Source organism: Apostichopus japonicus, chromosome 8, assembly GCF_037975245.1.
Source record: "Apostichopus japonicus isolate 1M-3 chromosome 8, ASM3797524v1, whole genome shotgun sequence".
Classification (NCBI taxonomy): domain Eukaryota; kingdom Metazoa; phylum Echinodermata; class Holothuroidea; order Aspidochirotida; family Stichopodidae; genus Apostichopus; species Apostichopus japonicus.
In genome coordinates, this window is record NC_092568.1 from 24,449,846 (window position 1) to 24,474,849 (window position 25,004).

Sequence of the window (25,004 nt, forward strand, 5' to 3'; positions counted from 1 at the left end):
ACCATTATTTGTTTGTGAAGGTTGGGAGGTAGCAGTAAGGGGTGGGGAGGAAGGGTCACTGAGGAACTCCCACCATTATTGGCAAGGAATCTCAATCAGTTGCGAGAAGTGAGATAAGTGAGATTTTCTGCACGATTTGTAAGAGCTTCCAAACAAATGCTTTGGATGGTAGAATGAGAAGAGAGGGCGGTAGACTGTGAATGGACCAGCCACGGTGAGAGGACGCTGCTAAAAAATGTCACCAAGAGCCCTAAAACATGGTAGAGTGAGAGTAGAGTAGTTGTGTGAGGAGACGGGGAAGTGAGGAATGAAGAAAATTATGCTTTATTTGAAAATCAACTTAAAGAAAGCACATTCACTAGTCAAAGGAGAATCTCTTTAATTGTGTGCAAATTTATTATCGCTATTACAACTATTATTGTCATTACTCTTACCACTGTTATTATTATTATTAATATCGTTATTAGCCATCTCCCTTGGATGCGAGTGACATTTCGAGTCGATCCACTCGATTGGAGAGAACTACATAGTAGACGCATCTTGAATTCATTTACTCTCCTATTGCAGCACTTAAGTGGATATCACTCTGCCGACTAAAACAACTAGATATTCAAATAGTACCGCTGGCATGATTGACTGAGCAAAGAGGAAATAATAACATAACGGACCATTCTGACAACGGGAGCAATTAATTTCGACTGCTCTGAAGGACTTCGTTCATGATCCTCTAGGGAAATCAGAACAAACAGATATCCCAGTCAGAATTTATAACAACTTCTTGCTCTTTTGTATGAAATCAGGCATCCACTTAATGCAGCAATTTAGCATTTTTGCTCCACCAATACAAGTCGCCGAAGCTTTCTTTGTGCGAATCTCCACCGGTACATTGCCACTGGCTTGATATCACATACCGTAATTTGAACACAAAACTGATGGATCTTTAAACATTGAAAAATATGGCAGAGATTTCACTAGCAACAATGACTTGTGTGTGTAAAAGTAAGTTGGCCTGACGTTTTGATTCTAGCAGGATCTTCTTCAAAGGCTAAAATGAATTTGATCCTGCTAGGATCGAAACATCAGGCCAACTTACTTTTACACATTCTCTTACACAGGCTCTCTAGTGGATAAGCAGTTTGCTAACAGTTTTATTTTATTCTGAACAAAGACTTGTGATAGAACAAAGCGGTTACTTAAAATTATTCCACCCCTCCCACAAACTCTCAATCCCCCAACATCCCTCATGCCTAAAGCCCTGTGATGCTGGTGGTGTAGAGTTATAGTTCTTAATACTTTTAAAAGCAATGCATTTGTCAACATCAAGCCCAGTGACCTAGCTACAGTTACATCTTACACCATCAAATTCTCTCAAAGAACAGGTGACATAACAATGAGCAGAATGCAAGAACTCAAGTGTAACCCACATGCTGCTATATTAGAATTCTAATATTTTTCTAAAATTTCAATCAGAAATGGGCTGTTCTGCATTCTAGGAACGTAGAGAAAGTTCACTTTGATTTTCCCCAGAAACAATTGTATAAAAATTCTTATGCAAAATTCTTAAGTGTGCTGCAGCACTACGATGAGTGTGATAAATTCTTTACATAGGCTGTAATAATACTGCAGCGGTGCCGTATAAAACCCACACACGTTTCTGGATGATACTTTTTATATCATAACAGTATCTTGTTTAAGTTGGATTTTGGCATTCTCCCAAATTTACCCCCTAATCGCCTGATTTTTTAGATGGTAAAATTGTAAATCTCCTTTGTTATTGTGCAAGACAGGTTAGCATGTCTGACTTAAGTTAAATCACTGCAATGTTCTCTTCCGAATTGGAGCTGTTACTCCTTCAAAGAGTGCTCAACACATAGCTAGTCATTAGCCTGAACATATTAGTCTGAACATTAGTCATAAACCTGAACACTTTAAACACTAAATAACAACTACAGGCTTGATTCTCATGTACAATCTATTTTAGGCTAGCTATATCTACTATGGAAGTGTGGTAGACCTTAAGCATTGATGCATTGATTCCATTAGTTACCATATAAACATAACCAACAATAAACATCCAATAAAGCTTGGCACATAGGAAGATGATTAATTGTCCACAATAAAATATTCTCAAAAGCGATGAATAGGGCCTGTACTCTTCTTTCACAGTCGAAAGAATAAATATACAGACATCATTCACATATATGAAGGAAACAGGAACTAAAACTCTTTAATTTTATAGGAATAGTACAACAACTGCAATGGCAAGCTACTACAGTACAACAGGCTAATATATTGTGTAATTTGGTGATACACATTTGTAATGTCACTGTTCACTATATCCCAAACACACACATCGAAGAAAACGATAGCTGTCAATAGCCGTATATGCACTGAATATTGTTAAAAATGGATATTGTGTACACGACCATGCAAGATGACAACACTAGTTTCACACATTGTCTATTATATACCAAGTATGCATGGCAATGAATGGCTTATAGCAAGTTCAAAGTCCATTCACATAGGTGGTAAAATGAAAAGACAGGCTTACCATAGAGTTTGATGGAGCCATCCTCAAGCTCGGTTACCATTATAATGTAACCACCCAGGTCCACTGAATTAGAGGGTGAGTTTGATGGACTAGCTGCCGTCCCTGCACCCATTTTGTTTGCAATCTCCAGCTCTCTGAGAAATAGCAATGTCGTGAACAGCTTTACGCTGCCTCTTGTCCTCACAGTGTTCTCTAGTCCAAAGTCCAAAGTGCCTTCCAAGATATCTTCTTTTTTTTAATTCCGATGTTGTGATAACTCAACTGATACAAATCTCACATTTTGAAATATCATAGAGATACTCGAGTATAACAATGGCATAGTCAATAAGTTAAAATGCAGACTGTGCAAAACAAGTCTAAATGATTGTTGACAGGAGTCCTAGGTTTTATTTTACCAAAGTTCTGCGATGTCTTCTTGCAGTATGTGTATAATTTTTTTCATTTATTTTAATATATAAATTTTTTTACTGTTTTTTTTTTCATTTCTTCTTTCTACAAATGATGAGTACTATCATCTAGTCTAGAGACCAATACGTAGAACCAGCTTTATAATTACTCCTCTGCTGTGTATATTTACAAACGGTCATTTTTTAATGTTTTGATGACGAACAACTACCGTACAGTACACATGCATCATTTCCATCTGTATGCTCTGTATATTCTTGGAGGTTGGTCTAGTTTGGCAAAAAATCATGCATGAATACTAAACAGCTTGTACATACACTATCCACTGAAAACCATTTGCAACGATGGTTTAATTACTCTTGTTATGCTTGATACCGTCCCTTTGTATACACTTTGTGTACACTAACTGTGTAAACTGATGTCTTCACAGGTACACTATATAACCACATGTATTCCAATTATTTTTAGCCAATTCTGTTGGCGAGTTGTTTCCAAAATAGATAACATCAAGTCAAGATTGCAAGAGAAAGGACCAAATCATCCGTGAGAAATGTTAGCACTAACAGTGTTACCATTGCTTTGTCCTCTGTTGATGCAAGTGTTACAACATTCCACACAAGTTTGCAATGCTCGTCTCAACCGAGACTTTAGTTTCAGCTAGAGTGTTAATATATATTTGACTTCACTGCATCCAAAGATCTAGTCCATAGATTATCTTTAATACAAATTTTCTCATGAATTCCTACCACAAAAAGGTTGAAAATGGTTGCGGCTTTAATGAGTCAAGTAGAGCAGATTGGGAGAAGAGGAAACTAAAGCATCTCCAAAATAAATAAAGAAACAAATTTACAGACCAAAAAACAAGAAAAAAACATGAATATCCCAAGGCAAAAACTCTCAAGATGAACTGCAAGGTAAACACATTTCCATTACAAGATTCCACACATTGACAAAAACATGGAACACTTTGATGCCAACAATCCTGTAACTAGTGTCAATGGAAACCAAACAAAAAGTGAGCTTCAGTTTCAAACGTTGTTATGTTATGACTACAATGACAGAACAATATAAAGAAACTTCCTCAATGTCAGGACAAGTCCATTGGTTTTACAACAGGCAAAGCAGAATAATACATTGAATCTCAATTAATCCACAGCTGTCTATTCCATAATACTGTTTTGTTGAATGGGGATGAGAGAAAAGAACCTTTAACAATGTATTCCATTCTGTGTTAACAGGTAAACAACCTTGAAGTTCTTACAACATCCATTACCACAACAATAAAATTTTAAAAAATAGGAAAAAACTTTACACACAAAACTTCCACTGTTTCTTAGAATATCAACGACACACACAGCTTTCCCTTTTGCAAACACCATCCACAAACGACGACTAGATACAGAACCTCGCAAGTTCATTAACGGTATCTTCCTCGCAAAGTGAGCGTAAGGTGTCACTTAAATGCCAGGCTGATATTCTCCACATCGTTGTTGCTTCAGTTAGCATTCATTGATCTGGCCTTGTCTATCCATACAAACATTCAAAAGGATAAATAGCACAAGTAATGTCCAGGTTTCTTTCAAGCAACAGCAAACTTCCCTTCAGCTCACAGTACAATAATCAATACTGTTATTTTCAATGTCACAGACGCACAGTCACATTCAACACGTCCAACTCCTCCAAAGACATTTGGAAGATGAAGACGATATCTCTGTCAGTTTCTCTCTGGGTTTCCTGAAGCTACTATCATCTCGAGTGAGGAGGCTCTCCGGATACTGTAAGACCAACCGGTGCTTGTTTTTTTTTTGGATTTATTTCCCTTCTTTACAACAGCTTTTTAACTTTTTAAAGAGATAAAGGTATGTACCAGAAAGAAAGACCTTTGTATATATAACCATTTACATTATCTGGTGACAGGTTTTAATTATTTCGTGCGGATTGTCTTTACCGAGAGGGTGGTTTGATGTCGCTCCAGAAAGTAATTTATCCGACTTTGTCTGAATCTGCACAAGCATGGATTACTATCAGTATCAACGGCGTGTGATATCATAAAACGAGACAAAGCCTTTGTAACCGTATGAACCGTGACACAATAGAACTGTGAGCAATATCAATAGCTTTAAACTACACTATTAAATCGAAATTCATTCCGAACACTGTCTGGAGGCACACCTTCGATATCAGTCACTTTATGATCCAAGGCATGAAATTGAGGATAATGAAAAAGGACGAATCTACCTCAAAAAGGCTTGAGTAATTATTACCAGTAAATCTCTTTGTTACGTCGAGAATTGAGGCTCTGCAGACAAAATATCTTTGGAGGACATGAAATAGGCATGTTCAGGTTGTTTCTGACGTGGTCAACTATATCTACTAACTTGCTGGAGGCTATTTCAGTCTCACTTTCTATACAGTCTGTGGGAAATGTCATTCATTATCTTGAGTGAAAACACGATCATGGAATGGACAGGAAGTTATGGATATAAAAAATACAGCCTCAATTAGGCAAAATATAAATATAAAAAAATAAATCAATCAAAAAAGGAACTGACTAGAAGAAAAGTAGTCTGGTGACAAAAACAATTTGATGCAGGGTATACAAAAGATATTTAAATTTTTCCTTTTTTTTCAACAGATTCATTGTTAAGACAAGAGAGAATTTTTCAAAACCATTCCACAATATACTATACATATCAAGATTGCAAAAGTCTCCAAAAGACACAGCATGTGTTAAACAACAAACTTGCAATATACGGGTAGATAATGGGAACACCACCCCAAAAATTAAGAATGGTTAAGAATGGTTATGTTTAAAGATATCTTACAAACAGCTTTAGAAGGCTAATATACTGGTTTAATATATTCAAAATATTTAACGACCATGAAAATGCAAAGTTACGTATTTGAAAAACTCGACTGGCGGCATGTGCCTCAGATGACGGAAAAGAACAAATCTGCACTGACAGTTGCCAGACCGTATAAAGAAGTGTGTCATAAATTTACACTTTACTATCTGGAATTACTCTTTCAAGGATGTAAAGAGGGAACCAACCAGAAAAATTCAGATGTGAGAGTCACTATTCCAACGGAAACTTTTTTCATGTCTTTGGAAGGAAGATTAAATGAGAAAATCAATTCAATGTGGTATACCTCCCTCTGTCAGATTGCGCCATCTACTGTTAATACAATTTCCTTTTACCTTGTAGATGTTTATCATAGAAATATTAGGCAACTGAACCTTCACAGATATATCTGACTTAAGGTGTTACCATAATCCAATATCCTCTCAGACAAGTGAAATTAATTTAGATACTTCAACTCAGGATATTGTCTGATAATTCGGTGTAGCTTCCACTACAGTTTGCATCAATCTATGATAACGTTACACTCCACAACCCACACTACTACTACAGCAGTAGTTTCAGACAATGAATCAAAATGATACAATAACCATGATACAAGATCTAAAAATAGATATCAGATTTTGTATCCCCTCCCCGTACAAACCTCTTAGCTCTCTCTCTCCCCTTCCATACCAAATAACACCTGGTCTGAGCTTGCATAAATTATCAACGATGAGAAACAAGACATATGGATAATATCTACTGAACTGAAGCTCCTGAACCTTCTTTTATTTACAGGCCCTTTTTTCCCTTCTCCCCCCCCCCCCACCCCCCTCTCTCCATCCCTCCACAAGAGAGGAAAAGACAACAAAAAGCAAGCAGTAAAAAACAAGTCATCAACAACAACACAGCATAAAATTAGCAACATTACTCCAAATCAATCATACTTGCATAAATATTCATTAAAGTGGAAACATTTGTTTTGTGGTTCGGGTAACAAAGTTACTCCCATAAGGCAGCTAAATGTCAACTCTGTTACCTAATTGCTGTTAAGACAATTTGTCCTGATGACAAGTGAGTGGATTGACAATATACATACGGGAGTGTTTTATGACCCATCCCTAAAGAGTAGACCACTTAAGTCATTGCTGATATAAATGCGTTCTGTCGTATAGAATCAAATCTCTCATCCATTACGATCCATTGAAAATTCTTCTTGTTTACCTTATTTTCTTTTTGCTGTTGTTGATAGCAACGACTCTGTACGTACAAGTTTTTGCATCTATATGTACATATATACCATTATTAAAATTTATCTGATTTTATCTCAACTTTTTAGTTGCTAAGACCACGAGGAGGGAAATAATATACTGTACTTGTTAGTGATATTATGCAAAAGACAAATATATTTTGCTGAAATTTGTCTCCACCACATGCAGTTTGAATGATCTGCGAACAACTGTGTGCCATGTGGACAACGAGTCAGCCAATTTCAAGGCAGATCTTTACATACTGTGTGTCATTTATTCAGGATTCAGTTTTATTTAGAAAATTGGATTGTCTTAAGTATACATCTGTGTCTGTTCTCAGCAGCAGAGAAATTTCCATTCTATGTAGCTGAGGGTCTCTAATTGACATTAGTCAAGGAATGACTTCATATAAGTAAATATACAATGAAAATTAAATACAAAACTTGAAGAGATGAAAGAACGTTTTGGCCAGAATGAGATATGCACCAGTGACCCTAGGGGTCACAGGGTTGATTCCTAATTTCTGATGAAAATGCAAATTCTCTGCATTATTCCTTACGATGTACATGAATCGAACAGCATTAGTATCATTCACTCTACTGCATAGGTCTTCTTTTTGTCGCCAAAAAAGTAACAGAAAAAAAAAAAAATTCTCTAGGTTGTCAATTTTTCATAGTTCAACAAGGACAGGACAGCAACATTATGTCACATCTGAATTTCCATCCAGTTTTTGCAAATCTTAATTCAATATTTGTGTCATGAATTTAAAATACAGAATATGTTCCAGTACTACACTATCATCATTGTGTTCACTTCCTAGCATGATTCTTTAAGCCGAGGTTAAGAAAACCAGGCTATAAATCCTGCTTTTGGGAGAAATCAAACAGGCATATGAGTTATATTTTAACCTTTTAACTTACAGTATGCCCCTGGCACATGAAGTTGGGAATCTATATTTCTCTGAAATCCAACATTTGTGTCCTCGGATGAGTCCTGACATGACTTAAAGTCCCTGTTCATTGCCTTTAGTCAGAATAATTACCAAAGACAGTACGTGTGAAAAATTGTGAAGCCATTTCAGGCTTGGACCATATAGTACACATACTTGCTCTGGGATGCACTGTGTTTAGTCAAACAATTCTGATAAAAATCCATCTCTCATTAACGAATTAACTACCATTATACCTTCCAAAGTAAACATTTACAAACTGAGGTCTGTAACCTTTTGCAGTGATAACCACCTGATACCCTCACAATCACACTGTATGTTTCTATAAGGTACTGACACACCTTTTCCACAGAGTATCTATAAAACACTTAGAACTGTCTGAAAGACTCTATCAACATTATTAAATTGAGAAGAAAAAGAATTTAAGAGGGCCAAAGCAATGAGACAGGACACAGGCTTGTTGAACTGTAAACAAACCTAGCTAACCCATAGATCTGCAAGAGACACTACCCAACACCATATATGTATGTATGTACCAGCAATACATTTGTTGACCTGCCACTGCAGACTTGCCGACCACAGCAACTTTAGTACAGTACTTCCTCTTTCATATGAGTATTAAGATATCTTACAGAAGAGAAGGGAAGAAAAACAACACAAGTTTGTAGATTCTTTAAGTTCTCACATGTAGGTAACCTGACTTGAGCTCTGTTACAAAACATGTGAGGGTGCAGAGAAATAATATTCATGCTTCTCTATTTCAGCTAGGTTTTAGCCTCATTAAAAATAAAATCCCCAAGTCTGTGTAATAATAGCACAGGCCACTCCCTGAATGGTAAATTCAACTGGGGAATTGGGCGGGCTGAGTCTTGGATGTAGGATTGAGGGCGAAGTGCAAACATATTAGGTTAGGTAGATGAGGATAGTGCATAAGTAGACGGGAGACAGGTAAGAGAGGAGCAAAATTAATTTTGTTTTACCGAAAAGAAAACTTAAAATTTGTGATTTCATGTCATGGACTTAGCTGATGATCTCCAAATCGGCTCTCGGCTCTCATATTCTCTGTATTCAACTATATTTTCCTCTCTAGTCTATTCACTCACCTGGCAACATCTCATCTACAGTTGGACGAAGCCCTTCATCTGTTCCTCCAATAAATGAGAAACCAAACCGTTGATCATTTTCACCCATCACAAGTAGCACATCCTTGACAGGATTCTGTCAAAACAACAACAACAACAAGGCATTTATATTGAAATCTTACAATTTATAAATTCTGAAATTGAAACAGTTCAAGTTTGCTTTATTTCCCTGACATTTCATATCAGGGCCATTTGGAATTATCATTTTTACAAAGTTTTAAGACTTGACCTCTGGTCAAAATGACATTTTACCTCCATAAAAAAAAAACAAGTTCAGTGCACTCACTAAGGTGGACTTTCATTACCAAGTAAGAATTTCATCACAACAAAAACACAGAATTCTTCTAATCACTAAGGTGGGATGTATGAACACTTTGAGTAGCATGTTTACAAGGTTTTCAGACATTGACCTCCGTTGGAGTGGAATGCCCTTTGACATATTATATGAAACAAGAGGGTTCTTGTACTCACTGCAGTGGGTCACATGCCATGTATAAAGCTCATGCAAGGTTTGCTTCTGAAATTGACTAAGTTACAAGGTTTTCAGATTTTGACCTCTTTTCATCTCAAATGAACTTTGACCTTCAAACAACAAAGGTGTTCATCCACTATTCTTCTTGAACTCACATGAACCAAGTACAAACTTAAACTATGGTGTGACTTTTGAGATATTTCTTAACACACACACATACATTCACATGCTACCATGACAACAAAATTCCTTTTCCCTTGGGCTAGGAATCAAGAAACCAATACTAAAAAACAATGGACATCAGGATTGCCATTAGCTTAATTTCCCATGACACTAACTTCCACCCTAGATTGGTAAGAAAAATAAAAAAAAAATAGATTTAATATAACACAAAGCAGTTCAAGTTCAAACAAGGTAAAAGCACAAAGAACTAATCTGTACATTCAACAAAATTGGTGGCGCTATTGCAGTATTATGTTAAATAACAAATGGGTAAAGCTATCTCACAAATTCTTGAAGGTTGCCAAGCCCTCTACATCAATCAGTTCAAAGGATGAAACAACAATTTAAAGTTTGCATTATTCTTTTCAGATAGCTGTCAGCCCAAAATGAAGTGTCATGACCATTTCCATTCACCTTGATTTACTAAAGATGAAATGCCACTTACAAATTATTTTACTTTTGATAGTAACAGAAGTACAATATATTGCCAAAGATTCAGAGCAATACCATTTGGCACTAATATAGTATAACACTTGCCTTAAGTCTGAAGGAGTAGTAATACTGCAGAAAGGTGAGAGCTAACATTACTTATCATTAGTATTCATTAATGTTGTTAAAGACTACTTAAGGTCCTAGAGATTGTATGCTCAAATATATTCAAATGGAAGGTTATGTTTTATTCCTATTGCAGTTCACATAAAACCAAAGCATATATAACGTAACTTTCCCGCCTGATTGGAATGACCGTTGTTGTTTCGAGAGAGACTATCTATTAACCAGGCAAGCCACTTTAAACCCTCTGTTCTAATCTGCACATGAAGCAAACAAAAAGTACTAAATTCAAGTTTATGCATTGCGTATTGCCATTGTGTCATTCAAGAGTAGGTCATTCCTATCATACCTATCCAACCCTGCTCTCTCCCCTCCTACTGTACCTAACACAATGACTTAGCATTAAAAACTTTCCACAGAATTGTCATAAAAGTTAATGCTATTTTGTATCAAGTTTAGGCTATAGTGATGGAACCTTCACAGCAATTGAACCCTGTCCCCGCTGGGACTTTAATTTCAGCTCTGCATATATACTATGTGTACACACTCAGCAAATTGCTTGTTAGCAAATGTATCCACTAAACCTTACACTTGTTTAAACAATAGGGACTTTAAGCTGATAACATTACTCGTATTATCTCCAGTAGGATATCATACATCTGGTACTAAATACAGAACAGCTATGTGAAGAATGGCAATATATATGGTATCGCATTCCATATTGCTCTACGTAAATAAACAAGAATGATTCATACCTAGTACAAACATTATTAAGACTACTATGGCATGTTACCATAACAGTAAAGTACAGGGAAAAAACGACAGTGGATATAACTGACGCAAAGTAAATCTCATTTAGGCAACTCACATGAAGGGATTCATGAAATAAACTATGAATCCAGGACAACATTTAAATGATTTTTGTTTTTGTTGCGCATCTAATATTAAGAATGAATTTGATACAGAAACTAAGATCTATGATTAAATATACAATTGTCTACAGTATAATTCAACCAAAATGTGAAGGAACCACTTGTCAACTTCACCAAACTAATCATAAGCAAGCTCAAATGGAACTAACTGCACTTTACAGTGTTCAAGTCAATATGACAAAATTTTATGGAAATGCATGGCAGCAGAGGGGAGACATGACAAAACTAATAGATGACTTAATTATGCTTATGACTGTTTGAGTTTTGCAAGTTCTGAGAAAATGCCCAAATGATCATATATACATGTCTGCACTGGTAGTCTACAGTACAGTGCATAATAGTGTTCTGGATATAGTAGGATACTACTGCATGCAAGGGATATACATTGTGCTCCATACAGGCAATACACTAGAATACAGCACTATGGATATGTATAGCAATAGTTCAAGTTCAAATTTATTTCTCATAAGGCATACAAAACTGAAGTATATAGTCAGTTTTAGTAATAAATAAAACGTAGGAATGATGACATAGGATGGACGTTAGATAAAAAAACAATGCTGTTTACCAAAGCTCTAGTGACCAGTTGGTGCGAACAGAAAAGAAAGATTTTGCACGATAACAACAAATTTATTTTAAATAGCATATATATATAAGAGGTATTGGTATTGCTGACTGTCAATAAATTATGAATTAGCATAGTTTTTAGACCCTTTTGTAAAAGCTTGCAGAGAATTATTTGATTTATTTGTGGAAGTAAGTTTGTGCCAGATATTATAATAATAGTTATTAAGCTATAATTTACAAATTTACGAGCGAAGTAAATCTTGAAACACTTTAACAGGTTGCTTATTTCCTTTCCTTTTGGGGTGCAGGGGGAGGTGGTGGAGATCTTAACCTGTACGAGAAGGGGAGTTTGTTAAAAGAGAATAATGTTATCGAGACGAAAAGCACTTTTGGTGGTAGAATGAGAAGGGCGTTGACCGGAGGGGCCGGTCATAGAGGGCACACAGTGTCGAAAGGTTACCAGTTCATTCAAGGCACAGCAGAATGAGAGTGCTAAGGTTGTGGGAAGACAGGTAAGTGAGGAACAAAGTAAATGAATGTTAACATAGAATAACATTAAAGGAAAGAAAAGCATAAAAGTTTATCCTTACCAGCTGATTCCTAGTCATGTTGTCCTCTGGGTCACTCTCATCTGTACTAGATTTATCCCAGCTGTCCGAGTCTTGCTCCTGATAGGTGAAGCCTGTATTATCCAATCCATAGCTATGACGATCCTTCACCACACCACCGTTAGGTGTGATCAAGTCCACTTGGATTCCACCATTCATCCTGTCCGAGACTCACTCACAACATTCTCTCGGCAGAAACAGCTCTATCAACCGGAAAAAGAGAGAAAAAAAGAAGATCTGATTAGCATTTGTGAACAGTATGTTTACAAAAGACAGCACATTATGATTTGCAGGTTATTGTGGGCTTTGAATACGGTTTTTCATGACTATCCATTTTGCTTGATCGGTACAACCCTAGTATTGCTCAATATTTGGACAATCCTAAAAGTGATACTATGACACAAACCATGAACAGAGAAGATAAAAACTAGTGATGAACAACCTTGGACAGGATAGCATTGGTTGTACTCAAATAGTCAGCTATAGAAAGTTGTTTATGTCCACAGCTCAGAAGCCTCCCCCTCTCCCCACCCCCTCCCCCCCCTCCTTTCAATGATGATGCAAAACCCAAAAACTCATCAAAGTGTAAGAAAGTGACTGAAACAGTCGGATGAAAATTCAGTGTTAAAAGATTACCAGGGCATACTAGACACGGTAGAATGAGGTGCTAATGTTGTGAGGAGACAGGTAAGCGGGGAACGAAGTAAATTGGTAGATTCAGAAGGAGAAAGTGGGAGGTGAACATGAAGTAGGTATAGCAGGCGCTTTGCTAAAACATTTTGTCATGTAGCTCAGGTAGATGGGAGAGTGCAAATGTAGAATGGAGACAGGTAGGAGAGGAGTAATAAAGCAATTTTCCACTGATGGTGTCAACTACATACTGTACAAACAAAATATTAAGGTGTTTTGAAAAACACTTTCAAGACCTTTATGAGATGCACAGTACAGTACAAAGGCAATATTTTATGATTCAATTAAAAAGTATGTCCATTTTAAAAGGCAACAAGATCCACAATTATTGCAACAGAAACCCAATTATGCTTATAATAAAAATGCCAGTAAAATTTTTTACAAGACTTTATATCAGGCTACTCAAAAGCTGTCACCTACCTTTTAATATAATTTACAGAGATCAATATATGTTATATATTATATTGGACCACTAAAGCCACCCTGTTCTAAATTTATATAATACTTTCAAACATTGTATAAAGTACAATTAAATTCCTCAGTCAGTGCAACAAAAGATACTGCAATATACTATAAACCATATGATTCTTTTATTATTGGTAACAGTGTGTGGATGACTCTTTTATTAACATTGTTAGTAACAGCATGTGGTGGTAAATCCCATACCATCACTTGCTCTACTCCTGCAGTGGGTGTTTTATGGGTACGAGATGAGTCAATGTGCAAGGTCCCAAGAAATAACTCTATGAACACAAATAAAGAATATCCCTAACCAACTATATCACTCAATTATCCTTCTGATCTTTTACCCAAAAGAATGTCAAGTGGTTCTATCAAAGTCTAGATTATGCTTAGGACCTTGATTTCTATTGTTGTTTTTGCATTTAACCTGATTGCTACCATCAGCTGTTTCATACCTTGCTTATGTAAATGCACACAATATGTATACATATATACACAAACACACACACACATATATATCCACTGGCAACATCCAAATCAATTCTCTATATAGCAAATACAGTACTTACTGTATATGAGAGAAAATGAATACATAGTTAACATGGCTGCAGGCAACTTTGACAGCAGGTTGCTAGTTCACTAATCTATACGTATAAGTCCTACATACTGTCACAATACTGACAGGTCTACATATAGTCTTTTAATACATGACATTGTAGATGAACGAACCCTTAGAAGGGGTCAGTCATGTCATGCATGGTATTGCAGTGAAATCACTGTATGATTCACATACAACATACAACAGCAACACAGAATGGAGGCACAGAATAGGGTGTCTGAAAGACCCTTTCGCTGAAAGACTGTGTACACAAAACATATTGTGTAGCCGTTTTTTGAGTTGATTGTGATCATTTTCCTGTTCCTGTTTGTTACTATGATTCCCTAAGATTGTAGTTCATTATCTTTACTGGTCAAGTTTCCTTTCACATATAATGCAGCAGAAGTTGAAGAAAGATTGAAATTTTCCTACTTATCATTTTTAAATGTAATTAACATTGTATATGAAGTCTCTGGGCAGAGAAATGTTGTGAACCAAATGGAATTATTAATTACTTGCTTGTTAACCTTCATTTGGTGACAAAACAACTTCGGGACAGTGTCTTACGTAGTTTGATCAACAGCTCTACTCGGTATGTTTGGTATGAGTTTTAACTGAATGCAAAAAGCTGCTTAAATAGGAAACTAAAAATCTGTTCAAGATAACTGAAATCTGGCCACAGAGTTGCCTTTGTAGACTTCACGAATGGTAGATTCCAAAAGGACAAGTGGTGGAAGTCGGCACAGGGGAGAGGGTCAATGTAGACTGTTACTACATACTGGATATACAGAGTAACAGAAGGGTTAAGGCAAGTAGGAGAATAAACCTTATCTACATGTTTAATATGCTATACTTTGTGGATCTAATTATTCTTATTGTCACAAAGAATCCCCCCATTTACATCCTTCAAAGCTATTTGCAACCTGACTATCTCAAGTTAACCGTTTTGTTGCTACTATTCAAACATGAGGCATTACCCATAGTATTATTATTATTATCCAAAATCAAACAGTAGTTAAAATGTTATGAAAAGTAATAAAGTATGGCATTCAGTAAGAACTTGTTGTCTGTACATTCAAAGAAACTATAAAGAAAAGTTTCACAATTACCATAAATAAAAATAAGAAAAACAAGCTCTTGGAATGGTAAAAACAGCACTTTGAGTTGATTTTCCATAATAGAACTTTACTGATTTCATACAACAATGCAGTTTGTCAGATTGATTATTGTCAACTATATAGTTTTAAACCAAAATAAGAAAACTCCAACATTTTGAAAATTTATGCATGCCATCAATATTAACATAAAGAAAATTGTCGGGGTGACAACCAGTGTACAGTACAATCTACTGGATTCATCTCCTACAACCAAAGCAATCATCATTTGTGAAAAAACCTTCAACCTTACAGAAGGTTTTATGTAGTTTGATCAAAACATAATTTTATTTGAAAACTTTTAAGTAGGTTTTAGTGATAGTATAGTAAATTAGCAACTTAGAAACAAGCTGCTCTACTGTGCACACTACCTGTGGTATGTTTACCATGCTTTGACTGAACAATGGTCATCTCTAGATCCTCCCACCTACTGTACTGTGCTAAAAAATACTTCTGAAAATTTGTAAATAATACTAAATATGTCACTTGCTAACCTTTAAACCTCTCAACAGTAAAGAAATTTCCTAGGAAGTGTACAGCTAAATGGTTATATGTGCTGTGAAATGTTTCCAAAACTCACCCACTGTAATAGAGGATGTTTCCAAGGCAGTGCTAGTAGTACCTCAATACCTGGGAAAAAACTTACCCTGCTATTGATACTTCAAGTGTCTCACAGACTCGTAAATCCATGCAAACTGCACTGGCACAACATGTGGTTTTAAATTGCTTAAATAGTTAACATTCAGACTGAATACCTTCACTCAAGGAAATCCTCTTTTAATGGCACTTAAAATTCCATATGACTGACTGGAAACAACAAAGTCAATTCAAATGCTACAAGTAACTGGACAAATTCACTATGTCTACAAACTGCAGAGTGTCACTTAAAACAAGCTGCTTTTGAGGCAGGACTTTGATGATTTTTATCAAGGCAACTCCCCTCTTCTAAACCAAAATGTGAACTTTGGACATGAAGCATGTATATCGCAGCTTTATAGCTAACACTCCACCTAAAGCCACCGCTAAGCCTATCTTCGGTAACTACAATAAATACGTCAACTCAGAAACTGAAAACTTGACTTAGATGGCAAATAAAAAGTAGAGACTTTGAAGGAGGCTGTCAACAGCCACATTTACGATGAGGAAGAACTTACATGCCTCCATTGCCTCGACTGTGTGTATTCTGAATAACAGAAAAAACTAAAAGCTAACAAGTATTTATTCAACATCCTAGGTTCAGATTACCAAGTAGCCAATAAGCAACTCAAGTTTCTTGACTTTGAGGAGGCCACTGGGAATTTGTATTTTCTTTTTCTCTCACTCTCTGAGATTGACAACATAAAACATTTTCTTCGACATTAATTGACAAGACCTATTTGTGTTTGCCAACAAAATCTATGCTACTACATATATACAATACTATATACATAAAATGGTTTATTGAATAAGTGAAGACGTTCTAAGGCTCATCATTAATGTGCTATAAATTTGAGGGAAAAAAGTGTCAGTCTCATATAGCTTATATCAGTTCCTCTTTAATTTTCTCAGAACATTACTTTATAAACTTTGTAATTTTTTTTTTTAAATGTTGTAATGATGTGAAAAGATTGCATCACTAGCTTAGGTGTAGGTATATGTTTTTCCTTTTTTTTAATCTTCTGTCTTTGTTTTCTTTCTTTTTTTTTAATTTTGTATTTTAGAATTCCCATTGCTTGATGTCACAGGTCACCTGCTCAATGTTATATTGCTTCTCTATCAATGTTTTCTTATCATCAGGTATTAGTTGCACATTTTGCAAAAAACTTTGACGATGTGGAAAAGATTGCATCATCAACTTAAGTGTAGCTGTACGAGTCTTCTTTTTTTTTTCTCCATTTATTATTTCCTTTCTGGTATTGTTTTGGAAAAGGCCCATATTGGATGGTTGGTCAAGTCAACGGCTAAAGCGCAAGTCTCAACCCAATTTACTCAAGTTCCTTTGAATTGACGTACTTTACAACATTTCTGTCACTGGATTAGAGAAAAATGTTCCTGTATTATGCGCGGCCAATTCATACTTCTTACCACGATTCTCAAGGTTGAGTTTTATAGCCCTTCTTGTATTATGCTCAATTTTTGTTGCTCTGTTGATCTGTTGATGGTCCATTCAACACTTATAACTTATATGTGACAGTCCTTTTGACTGTTGAACAGCACCTATCGATGTCAAAGCAATCTGACGAGAACTTCAAGTAACGGTAATGTGATTTGAAATTCCTTTCAGCCGATACAAAGACTAAATTACCACTGACACTGAGAACACTTAACAGTAAAAATTCATTATCAATGGTACATAGCGTTGAGGATTCCGAGGGCAACGTAGTTCTGACGTCAGGTAAATTGTGGCAGAGTCAAAGCAAATTTGTGATTTTGATTCTCAATTGTATCAGAGAAACCATGGTTTCCATGAACAGTGCTGCATATGTATCTGGACTCTCATTTATTATAAGCACACTTTCTGACATTAACTGCGTAAGAAGGCAATGTCAAGATGTATCAGGTAACAATTTGCTCGACTTTTTACATATATGGGATATTTAATATTCAGTAGAGGCAAGACAGGTATTCAAGAAAGGAGTGCAACAATAATTAATATGTACATATGACCATATCATGATCAGAATGTCTTGTCAGGATTTCTTTATTTCTATCATCAGCTTTCTATGATCTAAAGACAGAATTTGGTATGTCTCTGTGTAGTGTCTTTCTCTTAGCTAGAATCAGCCTTGCAGCTCTGTAAATTTAAAAGATAACCTTCTTACTTATATTCCTAATTATGATCATTATTCATCGACAAAAATGACAAAGTACTTTTCCCACCTGATTTGTTAAGAAAAGCACCTGCCTATTTTGGTTCTACTTATAAGAAAAGAATTGTGCTTGTTCCCCCCCCCCCCCCTCCAAAAAAGTGAATTTTTAAGTAAAACAAAAGCATTAATATCACATTTATCTACTGTGCCTCACTGGCACTTACATGCATGCAGGTGCATATTCGTGATTATGACTTGTTTCAGCCTGTCATTATGCACAGTAAACTACAACAGGCTCTTAATTATACTGTATGTGTTAAGTAAGTATACACTGTGGGGATACAATGACAAAGGTTACACAATGATGCTTTACTGTACATGTATGTACATTATACAAATTATTCCAGCTTACATTGATGAGGCTTCTCTGGGACTGATGGGCTTAATTCAACCACATAATTGATAAATTCAGATCTATGAATGCCAACTTAGGAGATTCTAGTTTGGAAGAATATTAGTAGCGTTTGAATGCAGTTACAGACCCACTCTCCCGATGATTTGCCAGCAATTTACACCAACAGAGTTAGTTTCAAGAGGAACGATACACTATTCACAAATGTGGAAACTCATTTAGTAGTTCAATGACGTAAATGTTCACACATCACATCTATTCACGGTATTCATTATCTGTAAACTATTGTGTCTGTCCCCTACCTGGCCCCTGCCAGTCCCCTGCCTGGCCCCTGCCTACTCCAAGAGATTGCTTTCCTACACACTGCAAAATACATTAGGTATGTCATTGTCACATCTTCAGTGAAAAGAACTGAACCAACAGTCTGGCACACACACCCATCTGCCACCCACCCCCCCCCCCCTCAATATCCCAACTCTTAGCGGAAACATTGTTAATGAATCTACAGACACCTTTTTTCATTCTTTGAGGAAGAAATCACAAAAAATAAAGTTTTCATTGATACAAACAATAAGAATCTAGTATGCCATCCTGGCAGTGCCATGTGACTAAATGCTCTTTGGAGTGCCCATCCCATGAGTGACAGACACTTACGGCAACATCCAAAAGTATTGCTTTGCAAGCCCCCTGAGGCTATTTCACCGTGATGTTTCACGTAGCATATATATGACTGCTCAGGAAACCATAGAATGATTGCCTGGTATAATTTAGCATTGAGTATTAAGACAGTGCAGTAGGATTATTACAGAACGGTAACATCAGATCAATACTTCTCATTTTAGGAGGGTAGATGGTTAACTTCACAATTCAAAGAGAATGAATGATCTTTCATAGGATGTCAATAATGATATCACAATCTATTTGATGTTGCTATGTAGTTTAGTTCTATCCTTCAACTACTAGATTTTATAAATGGCTTAAACAGATTTCAACAGAATGAGATTATTCTACCAAAAGATTTCAAAACAAATAGCTCCAAGCAAGGAAGATTATTTTCCCATACCTTTGTTCTGGCTTTAGATTTTACTTTAAATGTACAGTCATTCCACTAATTCTGCTCAAAGTACGAAACTGTTTTAACTTGAACTGTTAAGGCTGTGTAGACAGAAAACAAAAAATTGCGTTTGAGAATAAGGTTACGATTTGACTTCAAACGCAGGAACTACAGTGTCTGACTGTGCTGAGGTACATATTCACCATACACAAAGATCGGGAAAACACAAAGTTATCATATATACCACCATATATCACAGAAAAGAATCTGATCAGAAGATCAAGATGAGACTGGTGGCAGATTATGATTGATTGGTTGATTGACTAATTGATTGACTGTGCATGTTATTTCTATATTTCTCAATTAAAAGGCAAAAGTCTGAAACTTAATAAGCTACATATGGTTACATAAACATAAACTGTTACTGCGAAACCTTGAAGAACTTACTCATCGCACAGTTAATTTTAAATAATGATAAGCAGGAAGGCAAACTGTAAGGAAAGGATCATTAACATTTTTCCGTCTACTGGTTACAATGGAAGTATCTACAAGGTCACATTTTCAAAGCGCTTGGTGGTGATTAGCTACTGCACACTCTGTTCATGAAGGTATAAGTCGGTAAACTAGTAAATTGCAAAACGACAGGGTTACAGCTGAAGAAAATCATCTTCTTCGTAAATGCCATGAGCTGAAAATGTATCTGCAAGCAACATCACATATGGCATTAATGGTAGAAAAAATGCTGAATCTTTGTGTATAAACATGGATTGAAGGAATCACATGTGCAGAATGGTTTAATAATCACATGTGCAGAATGGTTTAAGTGAGAATCATTTCATTCTAAGTAAAAATTATTTAGTAATTATTATGTATAACAAACTAAAATTGATGTATCATTGATTTGTGGACCAATTCTATTCTTTAAATCCCCATTCTTATACAGGCTGAGAATTTCCAATGAAATACACTCCTTCAACAATTATCTTTAACATGATTTTCCATCAACATCAAAGAATATCATATATTTTAGATTTTGGTTTTTCAGGTTGTCTTCTTATCTTCAGTCACAGCTGCAGTTGATGTACAGTGGCATGGAGTGATGGAGAGGAACAATGATGCACTGGCTCTTTTGTGTTTGGAAGATTTGATCGCAATTTACATTGGACATGATATTGTTCCAAAACTCGTTTATTATTTTGTTTTCTTTCTAAGATACTGAAGAAATATTTTTTACTTAACTACACTGGTAGACAAAGTAGAAAAATCGAGAGCTCCCAACACACATAACATTTCCTAAGCAGCTGGAACTTTTCGTGAAAAATTCTTTGACAAACAACATATTGTAGCAGGCCGCACTCGTTACATGATGTTATGCTACTGTATACACTGGTGTCACACATTCGTTAGTCACCTCATCGCTTCACCTGTCAGGTGTAAATACAATGTTACATACTCACTGGTACATCAATACTCATAGTACTAAGAAAATGCAACTTACCTCATATGGGAGATATAATGATGATGGAAAACATCACCCAATGAATACTACCAAGCTAGGACTACAGGCAGTGTAAACTGTAAAACAGCCTTAAAGTAATAGCTTACTTCAAAGCCATGAGAATGGATTTGAAGCATAGAATTTTAAGAAATGTTTATGTCTGAAAACTATTTGTGTGATACAGAGTCTGCCCACCCACTATGACTAAATATGTACTAAAAATATCCCAAATTCCTACAGATACATGTCTAACCAAAAAATAAGAAAGAAGGTTAAAAAGAAAATTCAATTTATATCGTGATTAGGAGAAGAATGTACGGCACGCCTGATCATTGATACAAATAAGTGGACAGACTATATTTAGCACTTCATCCTTATTACGTATTATTACGTATCATAATTGCCTCATTTTTTGGCGATATTGCGACATGTTCACGTCTCTAATAACACAGGCAATGGCTGACTCACGCTGTACCGAATCAATTACACTACAATTGAATTTGCATGACTCCAATGAGATGACTTGAAGGTCAAAGACACACTGTAACATGACATAAATATGAAATAAGTAGATTTCACATTAATAAATCAATCTCAAACATAGGAGATCACTGATATTTTTCTCATTTTTTGAACTGTTAAATTTCGCAATGGTGCATAAATTTACATAAATTAATGTTTTTTTACTAAGTGTCTTTACCTCAAGCAGAAATTTAGGTCCAATAGAGTAGTAACTACATTTTATAACCTTGTCACATTGCAAAGGGATTTTCACTGTATATTTTAATAACATTTCTTTCATTACCAATACAATGCAGGATTTTAATTAAATAATATTCAAAATTCTTATCACCCAGTCAGATACATGGGGCTCCAACAGTTACTGACTAATTTCTGTTTTCAAGTGCATTCTCTAAGAACTTTTTTTTATTTCCTTCCCACACCTCCCCCCCCCCCCCCCCACGTACGTTAAACATCTCTTATCTCTCATTCAACTGGTTCTCTTGATATTGGACACACCACCAGTGACAACACTGCAATTGCTACAGTATGTACAGTGAAAATATTCCGACAGCTAACTATCAAATTATAGCAAACTATTAAGCTGTTTCTTTCATAGAAGTTGGTCATAGTCACACTAACTCAGTAATTTAACTGCTATGGATAACACTCTCTAATCTAATTTGAAGTTTGAACTTAGTTAATTAAATAGCAAGCAAAAAGAGAGAACAGGTAAATCTATTCTATTGATAAAGGGAAGCAAATTAATGAGAGCATCAATTAAATCAGGAAAGTGCTACTTTCCTATATTTGCAATCGCCAAACACATGAGCTCTTCATCTCTACAATTAAGCCATTAACCCTCGGCTTGAGGTGTTAAACATCCTAACGATTACTGTAGAAAGATAAAAGTTTGTACCACAGCATAGTCTCAAAGTTAAAAGTACTAAAACACCATTTATTCATGAATATTCTAAAATAAACGTACTGTTCCAAAGGAGATCATTGTGTTCAGGTATATCCTTTGTATTAAACAATCAATGCAGCATTAAGTTCACAACAGAACCATTGTCATGTGAGAACAATACAGGTTAACTGCAACATTCTAACAAATAACAATAAAGAACTGCATCAATTACTGTAAACTTTAAACAATTTGTAGATTAACACACTATCTCTGCAAATCGCATGTATGTATACATTTACAAAATATTGTTGCCTCCTTGTTTCAACAACACAATGTATGCTTTAAATTCTGCTGCATATTTACATGTATTTGGGTACTATATAGCATAAATTATAGTACATACATATCCTAACAGGTACCATACACTGTTCAATACCTTACTGTACAGAGATATATGTGCACACTTTATACTTTGGCTTATCAATGGGATGATGATGTAATGTACATGCAACGGTACCATTCAATTTAGCACCAACATTTATTGATTCTCACTAGAAAGGAATATGACAGTACAACTGTACAGTATACAAAAGATGCACAGAATAGAAGCAATGTCTGTTGGCATGTACTACTGTATGTCACTAATTAATAATGTATATTTAGACAAAGGTCTGCAGATTAAACAGTCAGGCCTACATATTTAACAAGTTTAGCTGGCCATTTTGATAAAAAATGCCAGGGCATGAAAACAACTAACTGGGTATAATCTCGGTCTCAGTGGCTTTTTTCCTGAATATTACAAGACACACATCAGTTACTGTGCAGGCTTTTGAGAGCAGCCAATAATATTTGCTGATAATAGGCAGTTTATAATACAGGGATAATGTTAGGTCTATTAAAGCTGAATATTAGCATAGATCATAAATTCGCTGATGCAATAAGGAAGTCAACACACTGTAAACTACTGTTCGTACAAAATCATCCTTGGACAACATTCTTTGCAAGTAAAACATGAAATTGAAGGGCTGTATCCTGTAAGATCACAGTAGTAATTTTTTTTTTCTTCTTCTTCTTTCTTTCCTTCTTTCTCAGTGCAGAGAGCTTTGCAGCAATAATTAAAGCAAATGCTATGCAAAATTAGTCAAATCACTGTCTAACTGAAACAACATTTCATAATTTGTTTACATACAAACACCATTAATTAGCATCTCCAGTACCTTTCTGAATCTGAACAAAATTCAAAATCTATGAAGCTGTACTGTATCATACTACAAGTACACCTTCAAGAACCTCTAATATATAGATACTGTACTGTTATATGTATTTATTTTACAAGGATAAACATGTATATATCCTTCTTGTAAAGAATCAAGTCTGGGTTGTACTTGACTACAGTAGATTGTTCATAGAACAGTATTCATTTCAAAGTTTCCTTTCTTTATCAAACATTTCCCAACTGCCAAAATCTATATTTAATACATTAAGAAGGCAAATATGATATATGACTGAGCTAAATTTAAAAGAAAACATTTCTAACTGTATCTTCAACATGTTTTATTTTATGCAAATTAGGTCTCCTCCCATCAGTTGTGATTATATCAACACTGTAGGCTTCAGATTACAATAGGTGAATCATTTATAAAGCATCATCATTACAAACTATATTCCTGCAATGTCTAAAAAAACACCCTTTAGGAACTTTTCATGAAGACAGTATCCACCTGATATTGTTTTCATATAATTTCCAAATCCTTGATGACAGTTTAATAATTAGCAGGTAGAGAGTCACATCATATACACGTTTTCATCACTATTGACATAAAATATCATCTGCCTACATATTTCATACTTGAGTGACAAAACAAATCCAATCAAAGTCTGCTAGAAGAGCCACAGGTCTAGCAGGGAAATATAAAAATATCACACGTTACTGGGAAGAATATAAACGTGTTGCGGTGGATTATTAGCTAATTTTGATATCTGACGCACTATATTCCAGCGCCTGTTAATGACAAGCAGTGCATCACTGACAGACATGGGTGTGTGGAAAAAAAGTATACATACTGTTTAAATTCGAGAAGAGTGTAAACCTTGTTCTTCCTTACAAAATTTAAAGCCTTTACTAATTGAGACTTAGAACAAGTACAGTAAAAGTTGTAGTCCAGAAAGCTCTAGTAGAATGGATGAATAGAGGGTTTACCATATATACTGACATTGAATCTGAAAAGAGTCTCAAGAGTATAACTAAGGAGGATACAATGTAAGGAATGTTGTTGATAACCATAAAAGGTTTAAATTTGACATACTGTATATTGTAAGCTACTACAAAAGGGTTTGCTTCTCCAATAATCCCCAAGACCCAACACATGTAGCCCACTGAGAGGCCTCCCTGGGAAACGAAAAGCAGAGATGCATGTTGTGTACCTGTACATACCATCTCTGTTTT

General features: G+C 35.6%; 1 protein-coding gene across 4 annotated transcripts in view; it reads right to left on the minus strand.

The window, feature by feature from the left end:
- The window catches only part of LOC139971154 (protein PALS1-like), a 76,701-nt gene that overhangs the window by 45,901 nt on the left and 5,796 nt on the right, over positions 1-25,004 (minus strand). For 2 of the 4 annotated variants that reach the window (XM_071977383.1, XM_071977385.1), the window contains exons 2-3: positions 12,476-12,696; positions 9,102-9,216 (exon numbers count right to left, since the gene is read on the minus strand). In XM_071977383.1, coding sequence (XP_071833484.1) covers positions 9,102-9,216; positions 12,476-12,652 — 292 coding nt within the window. In that variant the 5' untranslated portion in view covers positions 12,653-12,696. Of the gene's footprint in view, positions 1-2,551; positions 2,992-9,101; positions 9,217-12,475; positions 12,697-16,043; positions 16,289-25,004 lie in introns of those variants that run through there. The other 2 variants (XM_071977384.1, XM_071977386.1) reach the window with 2 other exon arrangements.